Genomic DNA, 17,064 nt, shown 5'->3' with positions numbered 1-17,064 from the left:
AAATCTAAAACCAATCTTCAGTTTTGAAATTATACTGAAGTTATTAAAAGAAATCTTTTCCAGTTCCTGTTTTCAGAATTTGAACTCTCAGATGTTCCCTCTCAGTGTCTCTCTCTATCTTTGTATGCTCTGTCTGTATGTATATATATCTGTATGTATTTCAACTCTCTCTTTCAAAAATTCCTCACAGTGTGTGTATTTTTCTTCTCTCCAATCTTCCCAGTTCTCTGACCTCTAATCCTCTCTTTATAAGCCTTCACATTACCCCTTTTAACAGCATGTTTAGACTATCACCATACCCCTCCCATGTGCCTTCCATTTTCAGTTCCACTTTAGCTAATTAAGTATTAACCCCATCATTCCCCTGGCAGGCTTAAGCTTTCCCATTTTATTAACTAAAAGCAAGCATGGGCAGCAGGATGTAGTCTGACAGCACATGCTGTCAAACCATTTTTAAATCCAAAGCCCTTTTATGCAGGAAACAGGCTGTGCACAATGCACATGCTGTGCACAAGTGCACATGCCATCAACTCAGATTTCAATTAACAATCTACCCTCAGATTCAAATATAGCAACTATAAGTGAACCTACTTGATCCTTACTTTGATTCAAACAAAGTTGCAGCAAGCAACAGGTGCAATCGTTAACATTTGAACTACTGAAATTAATTGACGACATTTGTCGACTCGACTATACTAGTTATAACTCATACAGTCGTAACCAAAAATCAAACATTTAATAGTATCGACAAGGTTTGAATTACACTGACTGGGCAGAATTGTGCTTCGAGGAATCAGTTAATCAGTACAAATTTGGAATTCAACTAATTGCTCAACAAATACATACATACACACTATCAGGACAAGTAGAAAAGGACACTTAATCAAACAACAAGGGTTCAGGCAAAGTAGACAGGACACAATTAATAGAAACTCAAAACAAAACAGACTTCAACAATCACGAACAACTTTTAAAACAAATCACACGGACTAAAACAAGTAAAGGAAAGAAAGCAAACTCACCTTAAAACTCGAAAAATCAAAAGTTTTGAACTCGGATTTGGACAGACCTTTCTTATGGCTGAATCGAAGTGTTTCTCAGATGAGAAACACCTCGATTAAGGTCCATTAGGCCTTAATTTCTTTGGCTCGAACAAAACACGGACCAGTGACGAAGAATCACAAAGTTCCAAAACTCAGATCTGGGATTCATGCTTCCCTGATCAGATTCGGACCAAACCAAGTATGGTTTGGTCACGAGGGGGGTCTGGGGAGTGTCTGGTGTGAAGCTGGGGTTAAACGGTGTAGATCGAGTTTTGACTCGAATCTTCAAATGAAGATTCGAGGACCTAGAGGATGATTCGAACTAAACGGTCAACAGGTCTATGTTCAGGGTGGTGAGGGGGTTCTATGGTGTTCAGGGCGAGGTCACCGGCGTTCATGCCGCCGGTTTTCATGGTGGAGGATACCGGGGCGGCTCTAGGGTTTGATGGGGATGAGGTTGAAGACGGGAGCTGGGGTACCAGATGGGGGGGCAGGGTAAGGTTATAGGCTTATATATGGAATAGGTGGGTTGATCTCGGCCGTCGGATCAACTGAAATCAATGGCTTGGATCTAAAGGCCTAGGGGAAACAGTGTCGTTTCAACTAAAGGGGGTTTGGGTTGGTCCGGGTGGAAACGGGTCGGGTTCTGTTCGTGGGTATGGGAAATGTGATCTTGGCCGTTGATCAATCTGAGATCAACGGCCTGGATCACACTGGATTAAAACGGCGTCGTTTGGACACCCTGGGTATCAGGTTGGACTGGACCGGGCAGGCCTGGTTTGGGCATTGTTTGTTTGGGCCAATTTTAATAAATTGGCCCAATCCGGAAGAAGAAGAGAGATTTCTTTTTTCTTTTATTATTTTTATTTCTTTTTCTTATTTATTTTAAAAACAAAACTAAGCAAAAAAAATCAAATTAAAATTAAATACACACTCAATACAATTATTTGCACACACACTAAAATATTTCAAAACAGGTAAAATCAAACAAAAATAAAATCACGGACGAAGATGCCTATTTATGATTTTCTATTTAACGACCGGATTACGGTTCGAATTATGCATGACACACACATTTTTTGTATTTTGTTTTAATAAAGTAAAAATGGGCAAAAATCGTAAATAACCAACAAAGTGCCAGGTAAAAATCCCAAACTTGTACAGCAGGGCCAATTATTATTATTTTTTATTTCTCTTGGAGCGATTGTCGTGCGAAACAAAAATCACGTGCTCACATATATTTAAAATGGTAAACAGTCCACATGGCAGGTGACTGGGCCCATATATTTATCACCTTTTATTTGTTCCAGAAATCAAGAGATACAATCCCAACCTTAACTGGTATATCATGAGAATAAGCAGCACAAGAGAATTCTTGAAGAATCTTATGTTCTTCAATATATGCCAATGTAATTCTCAATTAATTTTTTTCGCATCATAATTGAACCGGGATGGTCAACCGGTTATGCCAACTATTACTTGTTTTAGTAAACCTGTAGTTTACTTGTGGTATACGATTCAAGCATCATGCTTATATTTGTGTAGTACAAATAGAAATAAAATCGGGTAACCTTTCATATTTACCCGGTATGATTATAGGGAAGATATTCAATCTTCCTTTCATTTAATGTCGCAATATGACTACCACTTTGACTTATACATTTGAAACTCAAAAAGTTTCTTTTGAGACTTTACATATCAATGTCATGAATAATTTTATTCATCCGAATAGTAACAAATTAGTTTTTCCGGAGCTCTTAACAACTTTTGTACTATAAGATCTTTTATCATACTATTCATATGGTAAATTTCCCCTTCACTGAGAAAATTATATCATAATAAATTGTCATGGTCAAAATTATCATAAGCAAAATCATTTCTCAAATGGCAATTGATTTGATAGTGTTACGTTGAAAATGTGATCGTCGAAATGTGTATGGTTGAGGTCTTTAATACATCTTATTAACGTGTTATGAAATATAACTCAAAATAACAATATGGAACAAGAAAATAAAAGCAATTTAGTAAAACATGAACAAGAAATGGAGATAGAGAGAAGGAAGAGATTTTCTTCTTCAATTGTGTGTTTGGTAGTGTATGTCTTATATTTAAGAAAAAACCGACAAATAACCGAAAAAATCGAAAAACCGGCATAAATCGAATCGAGAAAAAACCGACATAATTGGTTTGGTTTGGTTCTAATATTTGAAAAACCGACTTACTTAGTTTGGTTTCTTCTTAGGGAAAAACCGAACCATGAACACCCCTACTAATTAGTATGACCATTTTTTTATGCAAGTGCAAAGACCCAAAAGGAAAAAATATTCATCCAAGTAAAAAATATTAAACGCGGCAAGACAGATTGAAGATAGTTAGCATACAAATAAGCATAAGACAACTTATATAACATATCTTTGGTTACCATGACATGCATCATATCAACAATTAACTACTACTATGATTTTCACATATAGAACTTCAAAAATTTCATTCCATTCATGTGATATAAAAGATGTAATATTGATATGTGCTTATGCAATACATGTGTAGTACAAAGATGTGTGCATACGAGATATTAGAGGAATGACAAGTATAAGACAATCATACCTTCTTACGTTTCATTATTTACCATATGTAGTTTCTCGTTATACCTAACCATGTGATGATATGTATGACTTCTAATTGTAATCTTTTCGGATGTAGGAAATTTTTTGTAGATATATATATACAATTGGTTAGAGACTCGTGCTGATAACGTGTTATGAAATATAATTCAAAGTAGCAATATGGAACAAGGAAATAAAAGCAATTCAGTAAAACATGAATAAGAAATGGAGATAGAGAGAAGGAAGAGATTTTTTTCTTTAATTGTATGCATTTTTCTATCTATTACAAGGCCTTTATATATGTATAAAAAGTGAAGAAAATATGTCATTGAACATACAAAATATGTCATTAAGCATTTGAGATGAAGATCATGGAAGAAGAGTAGACATCTACCATAATGTGATATTTATCATAACACAGAAAGAAATGTGGAGTTTTAGTGGGTGTTTGACATGAGAATTGTAAAAAAAAGTGAAATCTTTTTTCAAGTGAAAATAGTATTTTAAAATTAGAGTTGTGTTTGGACATGAATATGATTTTGGGTTGTTTTTAAATTTTTGTGAGTGATCTGAGTAAAAATTTTGAAAAACAGTTTTTTAAGTTTTTAAAATTTTCGAAAAATTCCGAAATTCATCTTCCAAGTGAAAACTAACAAAATTATGGCCAAACACTGATTTCAAAAAAGTGAAAAAAATTCGAAAAAAAAAGTAAATTCCAAACAGACTCTTAGTTAAGACAATTCAAAATTTCAGAAAAATATTCTAGCAGTTCAAACTTCAGGGAAAAAGCAAGCAAAGGGATGAAGAAGGGATCTTTACGCATATAGCCGCCCGATTTTATTATTTACTTTCTCTAGCCGGTAACATAGATTATATCTGATTATACACATATTATATATAGATTATATATAAATTATAGTATTTTACGGTTATTTTTAGTTTAATTAATGCTGCAATTTAGACTAACTAATAAAATTGGTTATTCTTCAACTACATTAAAACAGGTGGTTAATATTTAAAACAGACCAAAAAGTGGCCAATTAGCCCAATTATCTCTAAAATTCGCACGTTCTGGCCCAATTTGGACTTTCTACTTAATGCTGGTTCAGTAGTCGGGGGGAATTTCCTCCGCTACATGCTGCTTCAGTCAGCCTAAAAAAAAATCTGTGAAGTTACCTGGGCTCGGACTCAAGTAAAAATATGAAAACTCACATTTCTTGCTCTCTTTTAACACAAATTGCATAATGTTTGGTAAAAGGTTCTATTCTCTTGTGCCAATCTTTTAACAGTGTTTTTTGATGTTTAAATGTCAATAAATTGTGAATTTGACTTGTTAAGTCGGATCAAGTGTTCAAAACACCACTACAAATGTTAAAAAGGAAGAAGAAAATGCTACAACATCACCTTTATTGCTACTACTTGAAAAGATTTTCATCAATTTTGTAGGAAGTAGACCAAGAGGCCTAAACCTAAATTGTTTAGGATTTGGTCCAAATCATTTGGAAACAAGTTTTCTAGTTTCTGGTTAAATCAAGTTGGGTACTACTATTATAATATGAAAGCTATTATCTATTTTCTTCTTTTTGAGATTATGGGATTATGAGCAAATGAAATCAAATTCGCAAGAGGAAATTAGGAAAGATGTTCATCTTTTTTTGCGGCGAAATACCGCTGTAACTGTAAGCTCACTTCTTACTTTCGTATGCACTCTCTTTTGTATTTCTCTTTGTAATGAGTCAAAAAATTGAAGTATTTTGTTGTTGATAACCTGTAAAGAAGAAATATTATTGTGCAGTTATAAATTTCTAGTCTTTTTCTGAAGAAAAAAGAGCTTCTAATCATTTTACCAAAACTCTCTGTTTAGGGAACTTTAACCTTTATTTTGTAATGTACTTTTTTTAACCATTTTGATATGAGGAGAGTTGCAGCTAATAATTGAGTTCTTTTTGAAAAATAAATTCATCTTGTCCTGTTTAGCGCAGAAAATTAATTAATTTGGCTCTCGATAAGCAAAAGTGCCAAATAAATTGGGTCTGTGAGAGTAATTGTTAGTGAGTGCAGTGTAATACTCTCCCCACCCAATTTCCCTTTTCTCAATGTGATACTAGTTGATTAATTGATACTATTTGTTAACTGATTTTGTGTTTAAAACTATATTTGTGTGGCCTTTTTGAGATTACATTTCAACGATGTTTAACTTGAGGAGTTGGATTAATTACATTTCCATGATGTTCTATGATGTCATTATCATTGGATATAAGTGGGATAAGTAGGGTATTTAGATAACTTTTTTTTTGTTTGGTTAAACCTTAGTTTGACATAAAAGACAAACTTTAGTATTGCAATAAAATAAGTCCAAATAAAGGAGAATGGATGCATAGGATTTGAGCCGAGGGTTTTCAGAAACAACCTTTGTACCTCCACAGGGTAGATGTAAGGTCTGTGTACACATTACCCTCCCCAGATTCCAGTTGTGGGATTATACTGGGTATGTTGTTGTTGTTGTTGAATATATAGGATTTATGTAGCTGACTGCTACTAGTTTGAAATTGAGGTGCGGTGGATTGATTAATTTATCAAGTGGATACGAGTCACTTGTAGGGTAAACAATGGAACTAGAAATAGTTGCTTTGTACCAACAATCTTAAAAATATTGTATTGGTATTTCCATGTCTTTGTTATCAAAGGTGCGTTTAAACCTTGAAGCGAGGCTCAAAACATGTTGAGCGCTTCGCTTTGCTTAGCGAGCGCTTTAGTGGTGTCATCGTGGCTCTAAGGCATACAATATCATTTTATCGTAAATTTTCTTCAATTTCTTTGTCCATATATTTGGTATTCATGCTTATAGATATTAATCATGGACTACATATACATATTTGTAGTTTTTATCCATTTGCGCCTTTCTTAATTAAATCTCACTTTTTTTTTTGCGCTTTGCATTAAAAGCCCCAATAGACCTTAGAGTTTTTTTGCGCTTTTCTCCTTTGATAATACTGTTCTGGACTTATCTGCTCTTACCACATAGCTGATCAATGTTGTGGACATCCTTTATGAGAATTTATGAAGAAGCAGATGGTTGAAATTTATGAGAAGCAGATGATAAGAACGAAGTATTGCTAAATAGTTGGGGTCAGGTTTAGGGGGAAGATATGCTAATGAATTTGAATCAAATAGTGCTGTAGAAATCACAACATTCATTAAACTGAGCATGAGATCTTACAAGACAAATTATTTAGTATTGGAATGATATAAGTCCAAATAGAGTAGATTGGATCCACAGGTTTCGTGTAGCTAATTGAGGTATAATCGATTAATTGATTTATTAAGTGGATACAAGTCACTTGTAATGTGAGCAAGGGAATCATAAGTGAATATTTTTGTTTCTGACAGTTTCAAGAGATTATTTTGGTATATCCATGTTCAAGTTGTTGCTGGACGTGAACTTATCTGCTATGCGCACATCGCTTATTGGTGTTGTGCCTTTAGCTGCTGTATTGGTCATTTTTTCTGTTTTGGCCATTGATCTCTGACACTTTTACCATTGCCAGATACTCTTCTGCCGCTGCTTCATGTTCTCTTATATCTTTTTGTCATTCATCATTTTTATGCTATCATATGGTTTAATCCTCTACTTTTTTTTAAAATGCTGCTAATTGTAGGTGTAGAGTAAAAGAAAGTTCATAAGAGTGATTTAATGTCTTTGATTGCACGGTATGAATGGATATTTCGGCTGAAGTTTCATTATTTTCTCTACAGGTCATTGGGATTAGCAGGATAAAACTATTTTTTGTTGACTTGAATAACTTAGTAACACCTGGCACTATTTTGAAACGGGTACATAAGCATTATGAGAACAACATTATTGAGAAATAAGAGTATTAACATTTATTGGAAATATTACAGCAGTCTCTGCTCTCCCAAGGTGAATGTAAATGAGACATTTTCCTCATAATATTACGCTCGTTTAGCAGCTCTAACCAATACTTTGATGAATCCACTCAGTCCGACTACCCTCCTCCTCCTGATCCTATACCGAATAGACCCTTAAGAGCTGATTCCCGAAGGCCCTTCAATCCATCCCAAAGACAACGCCCCAGCAGCAGTAACCCCACCCATTCTACAGCTTTTAGAAGACCTGGTGAGAATAATGAAAATCAAATCAAGTCCCAGGATAGCCAAGATTTTCTGAAAAGGTTTCAGCTTGGATTTGATCATAAAGATGAAAATCCAAACACCAATCCTGCGCTCCAACCCAAAGGTGAAAGGGGTGACACTCCTGCTTCCGAGTCAGCTCCAGCTCCACCAGAAGATGTAGATGAGATATTCAAGAAAATGAAAGAAACTGGCCTAATACCCAACGTTGTAGCTATGCTTGATAGGCTTTGCAAGGACGGCTTGGTCCAGGAGGCCATGAAGCTCTTTGGCCTGATGCGTGAAAAAGGTACCATACCTGAAGTTGTTATCTACACTGCTGTTGTAGAAGGATTTTGTAAAGCCCACAAATATGATGATGCTGTGAGAATTTTTCGGAAGATGCAAGGCAATGGCATTATTCCGAATGCTTTTAGTTACAGTATCTTAATCCGGGGGCTCTGTCAGGGCAGGAGATTAGAGGACGCCCTCGAGTTTTGCTTGGAGATGTTGGAGGCTGGACATTCCCCCAACCTGATGACCTTTGTAGGTTTGGTCGATGGGTATTGCAAAGAGAAGGGTCTAGAAGATGCCCAAAGCGTGATTAAAGCGGTGAGGCAAAAGGGTTTTATCCTTGATGAGAAAGCTGGTTTGGGAGGCAATACTGGGGAAGAAAGCTTCACAGAGGCAATCTCTCTTTTAAGGTGTTTTCTGTTTTTCGATCGATATATGTAGTAGTTCAATGAACATTGTCATGTTGGCCTAGGGAAGATTGTTGCAGCTTTCTTCTGCATAGCTGGAGTTGTAGAAACAAAAGAGGTCAGGAAATGTAAGTATACTAGAGCCAAAGCTTAATTTGAGACTTGAAGCCATCCAACAAATGGAAACTCACCAATGCGTCTCCTTGTTTTTCGAGCAGGTTGGTTAAACCATGTCCTTACATAGTTTTGCCAATGCTTCTTAAAGTGCCCGTTGGGGATAACATTTTTATGCTTCATGGTTTACCTGTGTACGCCGATGATATGGAATGAAGTTACTAACAATTGAAAAGTCTAGGAAATTTATCATGAGAACAAATAAACACTAATGTAACATGAAAAAGAAACATAATTTTGGCAATTAAAGAAGTAGGTCTATGTGATTCAAAAATATTAGAGGCTGCCCTAGGGGACGAGAAAGCATATGAGAAGATTATTATCCAAACAACAAGAAATAACTGAGGAAAAATAGGGTAAGCATTTTAAGAATTTAGATTTGAACATGTAAAGGCTCAGGGGACTAGTTTAACATTATCTAAAGTAATATTTAAGAAGCAATATCAATAGTTATAATTCAAACATGAAATATCTCAATAAGTTTAAGAGTTATGTGATCTCATAACATAAATATGGAAACGTTCAGGGAAACATAAATTGCTGAGCATTTCTTGTCTTACATTTTATCCATACAGAGCTTACGCACATACAACAGCGGTAGACATGTAATTTTTTAGCCTCCCCGAGATTTTATATTTTTTAGCATTTAAATATTTAGTTTAGGTCTAATATCGAAATTTTAACTAGTTTTGACTCTTTTACTTTATTTTATCACAAAAATTGAAAAAATACAAAAATTATTTTATTTTTTTCTATTTAATTAAGGTATTAAGTATTTTTAGAAAAATATTATTTTTAACCCACTTTTATTTTTAGTATAATCTTCGAAAATATCAATATATATAACTTCATGTCATAATGTAGTTTGTTTTAATTAATTAAGAATAATTTCATAATTTTATAATTATTATTTTAGGAATTAATATTCTTAGTTTAGTAGAGTTAAAAGGTCACTTTTTAAAGGTAAATTTGGCCCAATTCAAACCCAGCCCCGTAATCCAAGCCCACCCTAATAACCATGTCTAACCTAAGGAACAAAGGGGTTTTCTTCTTCAGACCTCTCCTCTTCAAAGCAGCATCCAGAGACGACCCTTTACCAACCAAAGATCCCATTCCAGCCGCTGCTGCTTCTTCACCTCACACCAAACGACCACAGCCACCACCAGCCCTCAACCAGCGACTTTTCTTCTTCTTATTCAACCCGTTTCCACCCTCTCCATTTCGAACCTAGACCAGCCGTCCACCACCCAAACGAAGCTCCTCTCTTAAGCGATTTCCGACCGTTACTGCTGCTGCCGGATTTCATCACCGGCGGCAAGCTACTCTTGAATCTCCTAAGACAAGAAATGAATCCCTCCTCTCATTTTCGGAACCTTCAGCCGCAACACACACCCATATAAACAGATACACACACAAAGAACGCCGGAAATCAGCCGCGCACCAGATTTTCAAGCTTCGTCGATCCTTTCACTCATCCGAGCTTCTACTGGCTTCTCCTTTTCTCTCGATACCTACTGCTGCTACTGCCTTAGCACACGTTGGTGGTGCATCAGCAGCTGCAACGTTGGGCCAACAGAGTTGAGATCGTAGTCTGAGGTATTTGATATTAAAAATTCATTCGCATTTGATATTTGTTAAGTTTGAATGAGACATCACTGTTTTCCTTGCCACTATGCTTGTTTTCGAATCTGCTGAATTAGTTCATTTGTTGAATTCTCTAATGAGACATGACTGTTCATTTGTTCGAAGCTGCTTGTTTCGTAATGTTGCTTGAAAACGGTTCTTTGAATTTTAAGGAACAAAAACACAAGTAAATATGAACTGCGTACTCAACCGTATCTAACATTTCCCTTTATCTCCACCCATATATGACATTGTACAGCACCATAGAAAAGAAACAATATCAATAAAAGATGGCATTCCTGGAGCAAAATGAACCAAGAATGCACAGAACTTTGGTGGATTTACTGAGAGAACCTAAAAGAGCAGATCTTTAAAGGCTTACGAGATGGGGCAGTTCAACTAGATTAGCTTTAGAATGACTACTGACTAGTAGGCCAAACGAAACCAACCAACTACATAGGTCAACCAAAATGCTCTTGTACAAGTGTATATACATTCCAACATGTTCTATTTTCACCTATGGTATCTTCTAGGTGTTCTAGCACAAATTTCTTAATGGTCTTTTTTATGTAGTTTTGCTTCTAGATAGGCTTATCATTATAATTCACATACCGAGGCATTTGCTTGCATTCAAGAATTATTCTTGAGATATCCCTTGGTATTCATTATAAACAAGTTGCTATTCACAATCCAAGTTTCAATAGTCGCAAAGCTACATAAATTCAGCTTTCAAAAACTTGTAATTAGATATGCAAAACGTATAGTCCTGCTTTGAGTTCTACATATGCCTGATTAAAATCCCAAAATAAAAAATCATCCTCCAACTGAACTCAAATTTTCATAAATACCTAATTTGAACACTTACTATGATTCACAAGCTCATCGGTCTGCTAACTGAGCTTATATCTAACTAGGCAGGTGACCACTTAAATTAAAATATCATCTTGCATAAATATGTACCTCAGAAATAACAAACAGATAAATAATTGTATATCAATATTCCATACTTTCAATTTATTGAATAATATTAATATCTACTCAATATGTAAGATGGAACAAAGTTTATTCAAGCATTTGATGCAATGATTTCATATAAAACTCAGTTGAAAGCTAACTTCATTTACACTACTCACTGAAAGATTTGCACAAACAATTTAATAACGAGAAATAAAATGAAGAAATATACGTATAATTAAATATTTGGGACTTTGAAGGCAAAAATTGAAACTAACTTGAAACGAGCTGAGCTAGGGTTTTTCTTTGAGGCTTTGGAACCAGAAGGTAGGAATAGAGGTTTGTTTTTAAGTGGAACCCTAGATGAAAGACTTTTCTTGAGCTTCAATAGGCCCAGTATTCTTTAGGACGATTGGAGAATCTAGGCTGGCTCATAAAAGATTGGAAGGATTAATTCGGAAGATATTAAAAAATAGACACTTTTGGAACTGCTAATCAAGCTTTAATCAGCATTTCAAAACCATTCAACTTTTATTATTTTTTAACACGGAAAAAAAATTTTGGCTGCTAAAAAACTCCAGAAAGAAATGTTGGAATTTTAAAATTATCTCTAAAATTCGCTTAAAGAAAGAAATATCTTCATCTTTGTGACTCATTAGAGCGAGAAATATAGAGAAAGCAAAAGAAAGAAAGAAGTGAGCTTAAAGACACAGACTTACAGCTGAATTTCGCCGCAGAAAGAGGTTACGATGAAACTTCAGTTGAAATAAACATTCATACCATGCATTCAAAGACACTAAAGCACTTTCTTTTACTTTTTACCTACAAAGATAAGTGTTTCAAAAAAATGGATAGAGGATTTACTACATGTAATGATAGTATAAAATCGAAGATGTCGACAATAACACAATACAATAGCATGTGAAGCAACAACGGAAGAGTATACAACAATGTTATTAGTTTCCGAAACCAAGGCCAAGAAAGAAAATGAGCAATACAACATCTAAAGGATGTCCACAACATTGATCAGCTATGTGGTAAGAGCAGATAAGTCTAGAACAATGTTATCAAAGGAGAAAAGCGCAAAAAAGCTCTAAGGTCTATTGGGGCTTTTAATGCAAAGCACAAAAAAATGTGAGATTTAATTAAGAAAGGTGCAAGTGGATAAAAACTACAAATATGTATATGTAGTCCATGATTAATATCTATAAGCATGAATACCAAATATATGGACAAAGAAATTGAAGAAAATCTATGATAAAATGATATTGTATGCCTAGAGCCATGATCACATCACTGAAGCGCTCGCTAAGCAAAGCGAAGCGCTCAACATATTTTGAGCCTCGCTTCAAGGTTTAAGGGCACCTTTGATAACAAAGACATGGAAATACCAATACAATATCTTTAAGACTGTTGGTACAAAGCAATTACTTCTAGTTCCATTGTTTACCCTACAAGTGACTCGTATCCACTTAATAAATCAATCAATCCACTACACCCAATTTCAAAATAGTAGCAGTCAGCTACATAAATTCTATATATCCAACAACAACAACATACCCAGTATAATCCCACAACTGGAATTTGGGGAGGGTAATGTGTACACAGACTCTACCTCTACCCTGTGGAGGTAGAAAGACTGTTTCTGAAGACCCTCGGCTCAAATCCTATGTATCCATTCTCCTTTATTTGGACTTATTTTATTGCAATACTAAAGTTTGTCTTTTATGTCAATCTAAGGTTTAACAACAACAACAACAAACCTAGTTTGGTCCCAACACAAACTAAGGTTTAACCAAACAAAAGAAAAAGTTCTCTAAATACCCTACTTATCCAACAACTCAATTTAAACATCATTGAAATGTAATTTCAAAAAGGCCACACAAATATAGCTTTAAACACAAAATCAGTTAACAAATATCAATTAATCAACTACTATTAATTGAGAAAAGGGGAATTGGGTGGGGAGACTATTACACTGTACTCACTAACAGTTACTTTCACAGTCCCAATTTGTTTGACACTTTTGCTTATAGAGAGCCAAATTAATTAATTTTCTGAGCTAAATAGGACAAGATTAATTTATTTTTCAAAAAGAACTCAATTATTAGTTGTAATTCTCCTCATATCAAAATGGTTAAAAAAAATTACATTACAAAATTAAGGTTAAAGTTCACTTACGTGAATCTCTAAAAGCCAAAAGAACCAAACAATTCAGGATAAGATAACAACAATGTTGAATTTGTAAAATGAATGCTCCTAGTAGTTAGAAATATCAAGTATCACGTTCCCTAAATAGAGAGATTAGGTCAAATGATTTAAAATTTATAACTGCACAGTAATATTTCTTCTTTACGAGTTATCAACAACAAAATACTTCCATTTTTTGACTCATTACAAAGAGAAATATAAAGATAGAGCATATGAAAGTAAGAAGGCAGCTTACAGTTACAATGGTATTTCGCCGCAGAAAGATGTTCCGAGGACATTCGCCAATAGAGGAACTGACTGCTGAAGCAGCATTACGTACAAAGTCTAAATTGGGCCCGAATATGCGAATTTTAGAGATAATTGGGTTGGTTGGCTACTTTTTGATCCTGTTTTAAATAATAACCACCTGTTGAACTTGAAAAATAACCAAAAGGAGACTAAACAATGGCCAACCAGCCCAATTATCTATACATATAGCCGCCTGGTTTTATTATTTACTTAATCTAGCCGGTAAACATAGATTATATATGATTATACATATATTGTACATAGATTATATATAAATTATATATTTTCCGGTTATTTTTAGTTTAATTAATTGAATGGGCTGCTATTTAGGTTAATTTTGTAACTAAGAATTGGTTATTTTTCAACTACATTTCTAATATTTAAAACGGGACCAAAAAGTGGTCAACCAGCCCAATTATCTCTAAAATTCGCACATTCTGGCCCAATTTAGACTTTGTACGTAATGCTGCTTCAGTAGTCGGTTCCTCCATCGGTGAATTTTCTCCGAACATCTTTCTGCGGCAAAATACCGCTGTAACTGTAAGCTGACTTCTTACTTTCATATGTTTTCCCTTTGTATTTCTCTTTGTAATGAGTCAAAAAATTGAAGTATTTTGTTGTTGATAACCCGTCAAGAAGAAATATTATTGTGCAGTTATAAATTTCTAGTCTTTTTCTGAAGAGAAAAGAGCTTTTAATCATTTTACCAAATCTCTCTATTTATGGAATTTGATATTTCTAACTACTAGGAGAATTTATTTTACGAATTCAAGATTGTTGTTTTCTTATCCTAAATTGTTTGGCTTTTCGAGATTCAACCTAAGTGAACTTTAACCTTTATTTTGAATGTAATTTTTTAGCCATTTTGATAAGAGGAACATTGCAACTAATAATTGAGTTTGAATCTTTTTGAAAAATAAATTAATCTTATCCCGTTTAGCTCAGAAAATTAGTTAATTTGGCTATCGATAAGCAAAGGTGCGGGACAAATTGGGACTGAGAAAGTAATTGTTAGTGAGTGCAGTGTAATATTCTCCCCACCCAACTCCCCATTTTCAATGTAATACTAGTTGATTAATTGATATTTGTTCACTGATTTTGTGTTTAAAGCTATCATTATGTGGCCTTTTTAATTTGAGTTGTTGGATTTTTGTTGTCATTATCATTGGATATAAGTGGGGTATTAGAGATTTTTTTTTTTGTTTAGATAAACCTTTGTTTGACTTAAAAGACAAACTTTAGTATTGGAATAAAGTAAGCCAAATAAGGGAGAATGGATATGTAAGATTTATGTAGCCAACTGCTACTAGTTGGAATTGAAGTGTGGTGGGTTTATTGATTTATCAAGTGGATACAGGTCAGTTACAGGTTAAACAATGGAACTAGAAGTAACTGCTTTGTCACCAACCGTCTTAAAGGGATTATATTGGTATTTCCATGTCTTTTCTGGAGTTCTCTGCTCTTGGCATGCTGTTGATCGACATTGTGCCTTTAGATGTTGTATTGCTCATTTTTTCTGTCTTGACCTTGATTTCTGACACTTTTATAACATTGTTGTATACTCTTCTGTTGCTGCTTCTCATGCTCTAGTATTTTGTTATCGTAGACATCGGCTTTTTTGTACTATCATACATGTAGTTAATCCTCTATCCGTTTTTTGAAACACTTCTCTTTGTAGGTGATAAGTAAAAGAAAGTGCATATGAGTGCTTTTGTGTTTTTGATTGCATGGTATGAATGTTTATTTCAACTGAAGTTTCATTCGTTGGTCTACTGACATGAGTTTTTGTCTGGAATAGCAGGATAAAGCTATCTTTTGCTGCATTGAAGAACTAAGTAACACTGGGCGCTATTCTGAAGCAAGTACATAAGCATTATGAGAACAACTTTATTGAGGCAGAAGGGTATCAACATTTATTGGAAATATTACAGCAATCTCTGCTGTCCTAAGGTGAATGTAAATGAGATACTTTCCTCAACAAAATTACGCTCGTTTAGCAGCTCTAACAAATACTCTGATGAATCCACTCAGTCCAGCTACCCTCCTCCACCTGATCCTATACCGAATAGGCCCTTAAGAGCTGATCCTAGAAGGCCCTTCAATCCATCGCAAAGGCAGCGCCCCGGCAGCAGCAACCCCACCCATTCTACAACTTTTAGAAAACCTGGTGAGAATAATGAAAATCAAATCAAGTCCCAGGATAGCCAAGACTTTCTGAAAAGGTTTCAGCTTGGATTTGATCGTAAAGATGAAAATACAAACACCAATCCTGCACTTCACCCCGAAGGTGAAAGGAGTGACGCTCCTGCTTCCGAGGCACCTCCAGCTCCACCAGAAGATTCAGATGAGATATTCAAGAAAATGAAAGAAACTGGCCTAATACCCAATGCTGTAGCTATGCTAGATGGGCTTTGCAAGGACGGCTTGGTCCAGGAGGCCATGAAGCTCTTTGGCCTGATGCGTGAAAAGGGTGCCATACCTGAAGTTGTTATCTACACTGCTGTGGTAGAAGGCTTTTGTAAAGCCCACAAATATGATGATGCTGTGAGGATCTTCCGGAAAATGCAAGGCAATGGCATAATTCCAAATGCTTTTAGTTACGGTATCTTAATCCGCGGGCTCTGTCAGGGCAAGAGATTAGAGGACGCCCTCGAGTTTTGCTTGGAGATGTTGGAGGCTGGACATTCCCCCAACCTGATGACCTTTGTAGGTTTGGTCGATGGGTATTGCAAAGAGAAGAGTCTGGAAGATGCCCAAAGCATGATTAAAGCGGTGAGGCAGAAGGGTTTTACCCTTGATGAGAAAGCTGTTAGGGAATATTTGGACAAGAAAGGGCCATTCTTGCCACTGGTTTGGGAGGCAATACTGGGGAAGAAAGCTTCACAGAGGCAATCTCTCTTTTAAGGTGTTTTCTGTTTTTTTTCAATTGAAATATTCTAGAGTTCGATCAATATATGTAGTAGCTCTATGAGTATTATCATGTTATTCAAATACTTAGTTTTGTAGTGCCTATTTAGATGGTTGCCGAGTCTAAGAGCTTTGTATAAAACAGGTCCTTGCATGAACTTGTTTAGTTATGAATATTGGTTCAAGTTTGTGCCATGTTCTTGTGGTTGCGTTAGTGGCTTTTGATGGCAGGTTATTCTGAGTTTAAGTTTGTGAGTTTCCACATGATCAAAATCCCAGAGGTTGAGTTTTTTTCCTCATAGATCTGCAAGAAGCATGTTAAATTACTGAGAGTGAATAGGTCAAAGAATGTTCCCATTAAGGAGGTCAGCAGGTATGCAGAGATAAAACTTGGAGTTTTCTCTGGCAACCTGTTGTTGCATCTTG

At 35.2% G+C, this 17,064-nt stretch overlaps 1 protein-coding gene across 1 annotated transcript; it reads left to right on the top strand.

Annotated features, from left to right (window-relative positions):
- Nucleotides 1–7,065: 7,065 nt before the first annotated feature.
- Nucleotides 7,066–16,833, top strand: LOC104212434 (pentatricopeptide repeat-containing protein At1g62914, mitochondrial-like). The gene is made up of 4 exons (XM_070159228.1): nt 7,066–7,146; nt 7,406–7,466; nt 7,587–8,514; nt 15,591–16,833. The coding sequence occupies exons 1-4, from the start codon at nt 7,066–7,068 to the stop codon at nt 16,633–16,635; spliced, it is 2,115 nt and encodes a 704-aa protein (XP_070015329.1). The 3' UTR covers nt 16,636–16,833.
- Nucleotides 16,834–17,064: the final 231 nt, after the last annotated feature.

Source organism: Nicotiana sylvestris, chromosome 10 (genome assembly GCF_000393655.2).
Source record: "Nicotiana sylvestris chromosome 10, ASM39365v2, whole genome shotgun sequence".
NCBI lineage: Eukaryota > Viridiplantae > Streptophyta > Magnoliopsida > Solanales > Solanaceae > Nicotiana > Nicotiana sylvestris.
Note: the sequence above shows the minus strand (reverse complement) of the source record. Positions and strands in the feature narration are given on the sequence as shown.

Coding starts and splice junctions, on each gene's coding strand:
- LOC104212434 (XM_070159228.1), top strand. CDS start 7,066: ATGTTCAAGTTGTTGCTGGACGTGAACTTATCTGCTATGCGCACATCG. Junction 7,147..7,405: donor TGCCTTTAGCTGCTGTATTG/GTCATTTTTTCT, acceptor TTTTCTCTACAG/GTCATTGGGATTAGCAGGAT. Junction 7,467..7,586: donor GAATAACTTAGTAACACCTG/GCACTATTTTGA, acceptor AATGTAAATGAG/ACATTTTCCTCATAATATTA.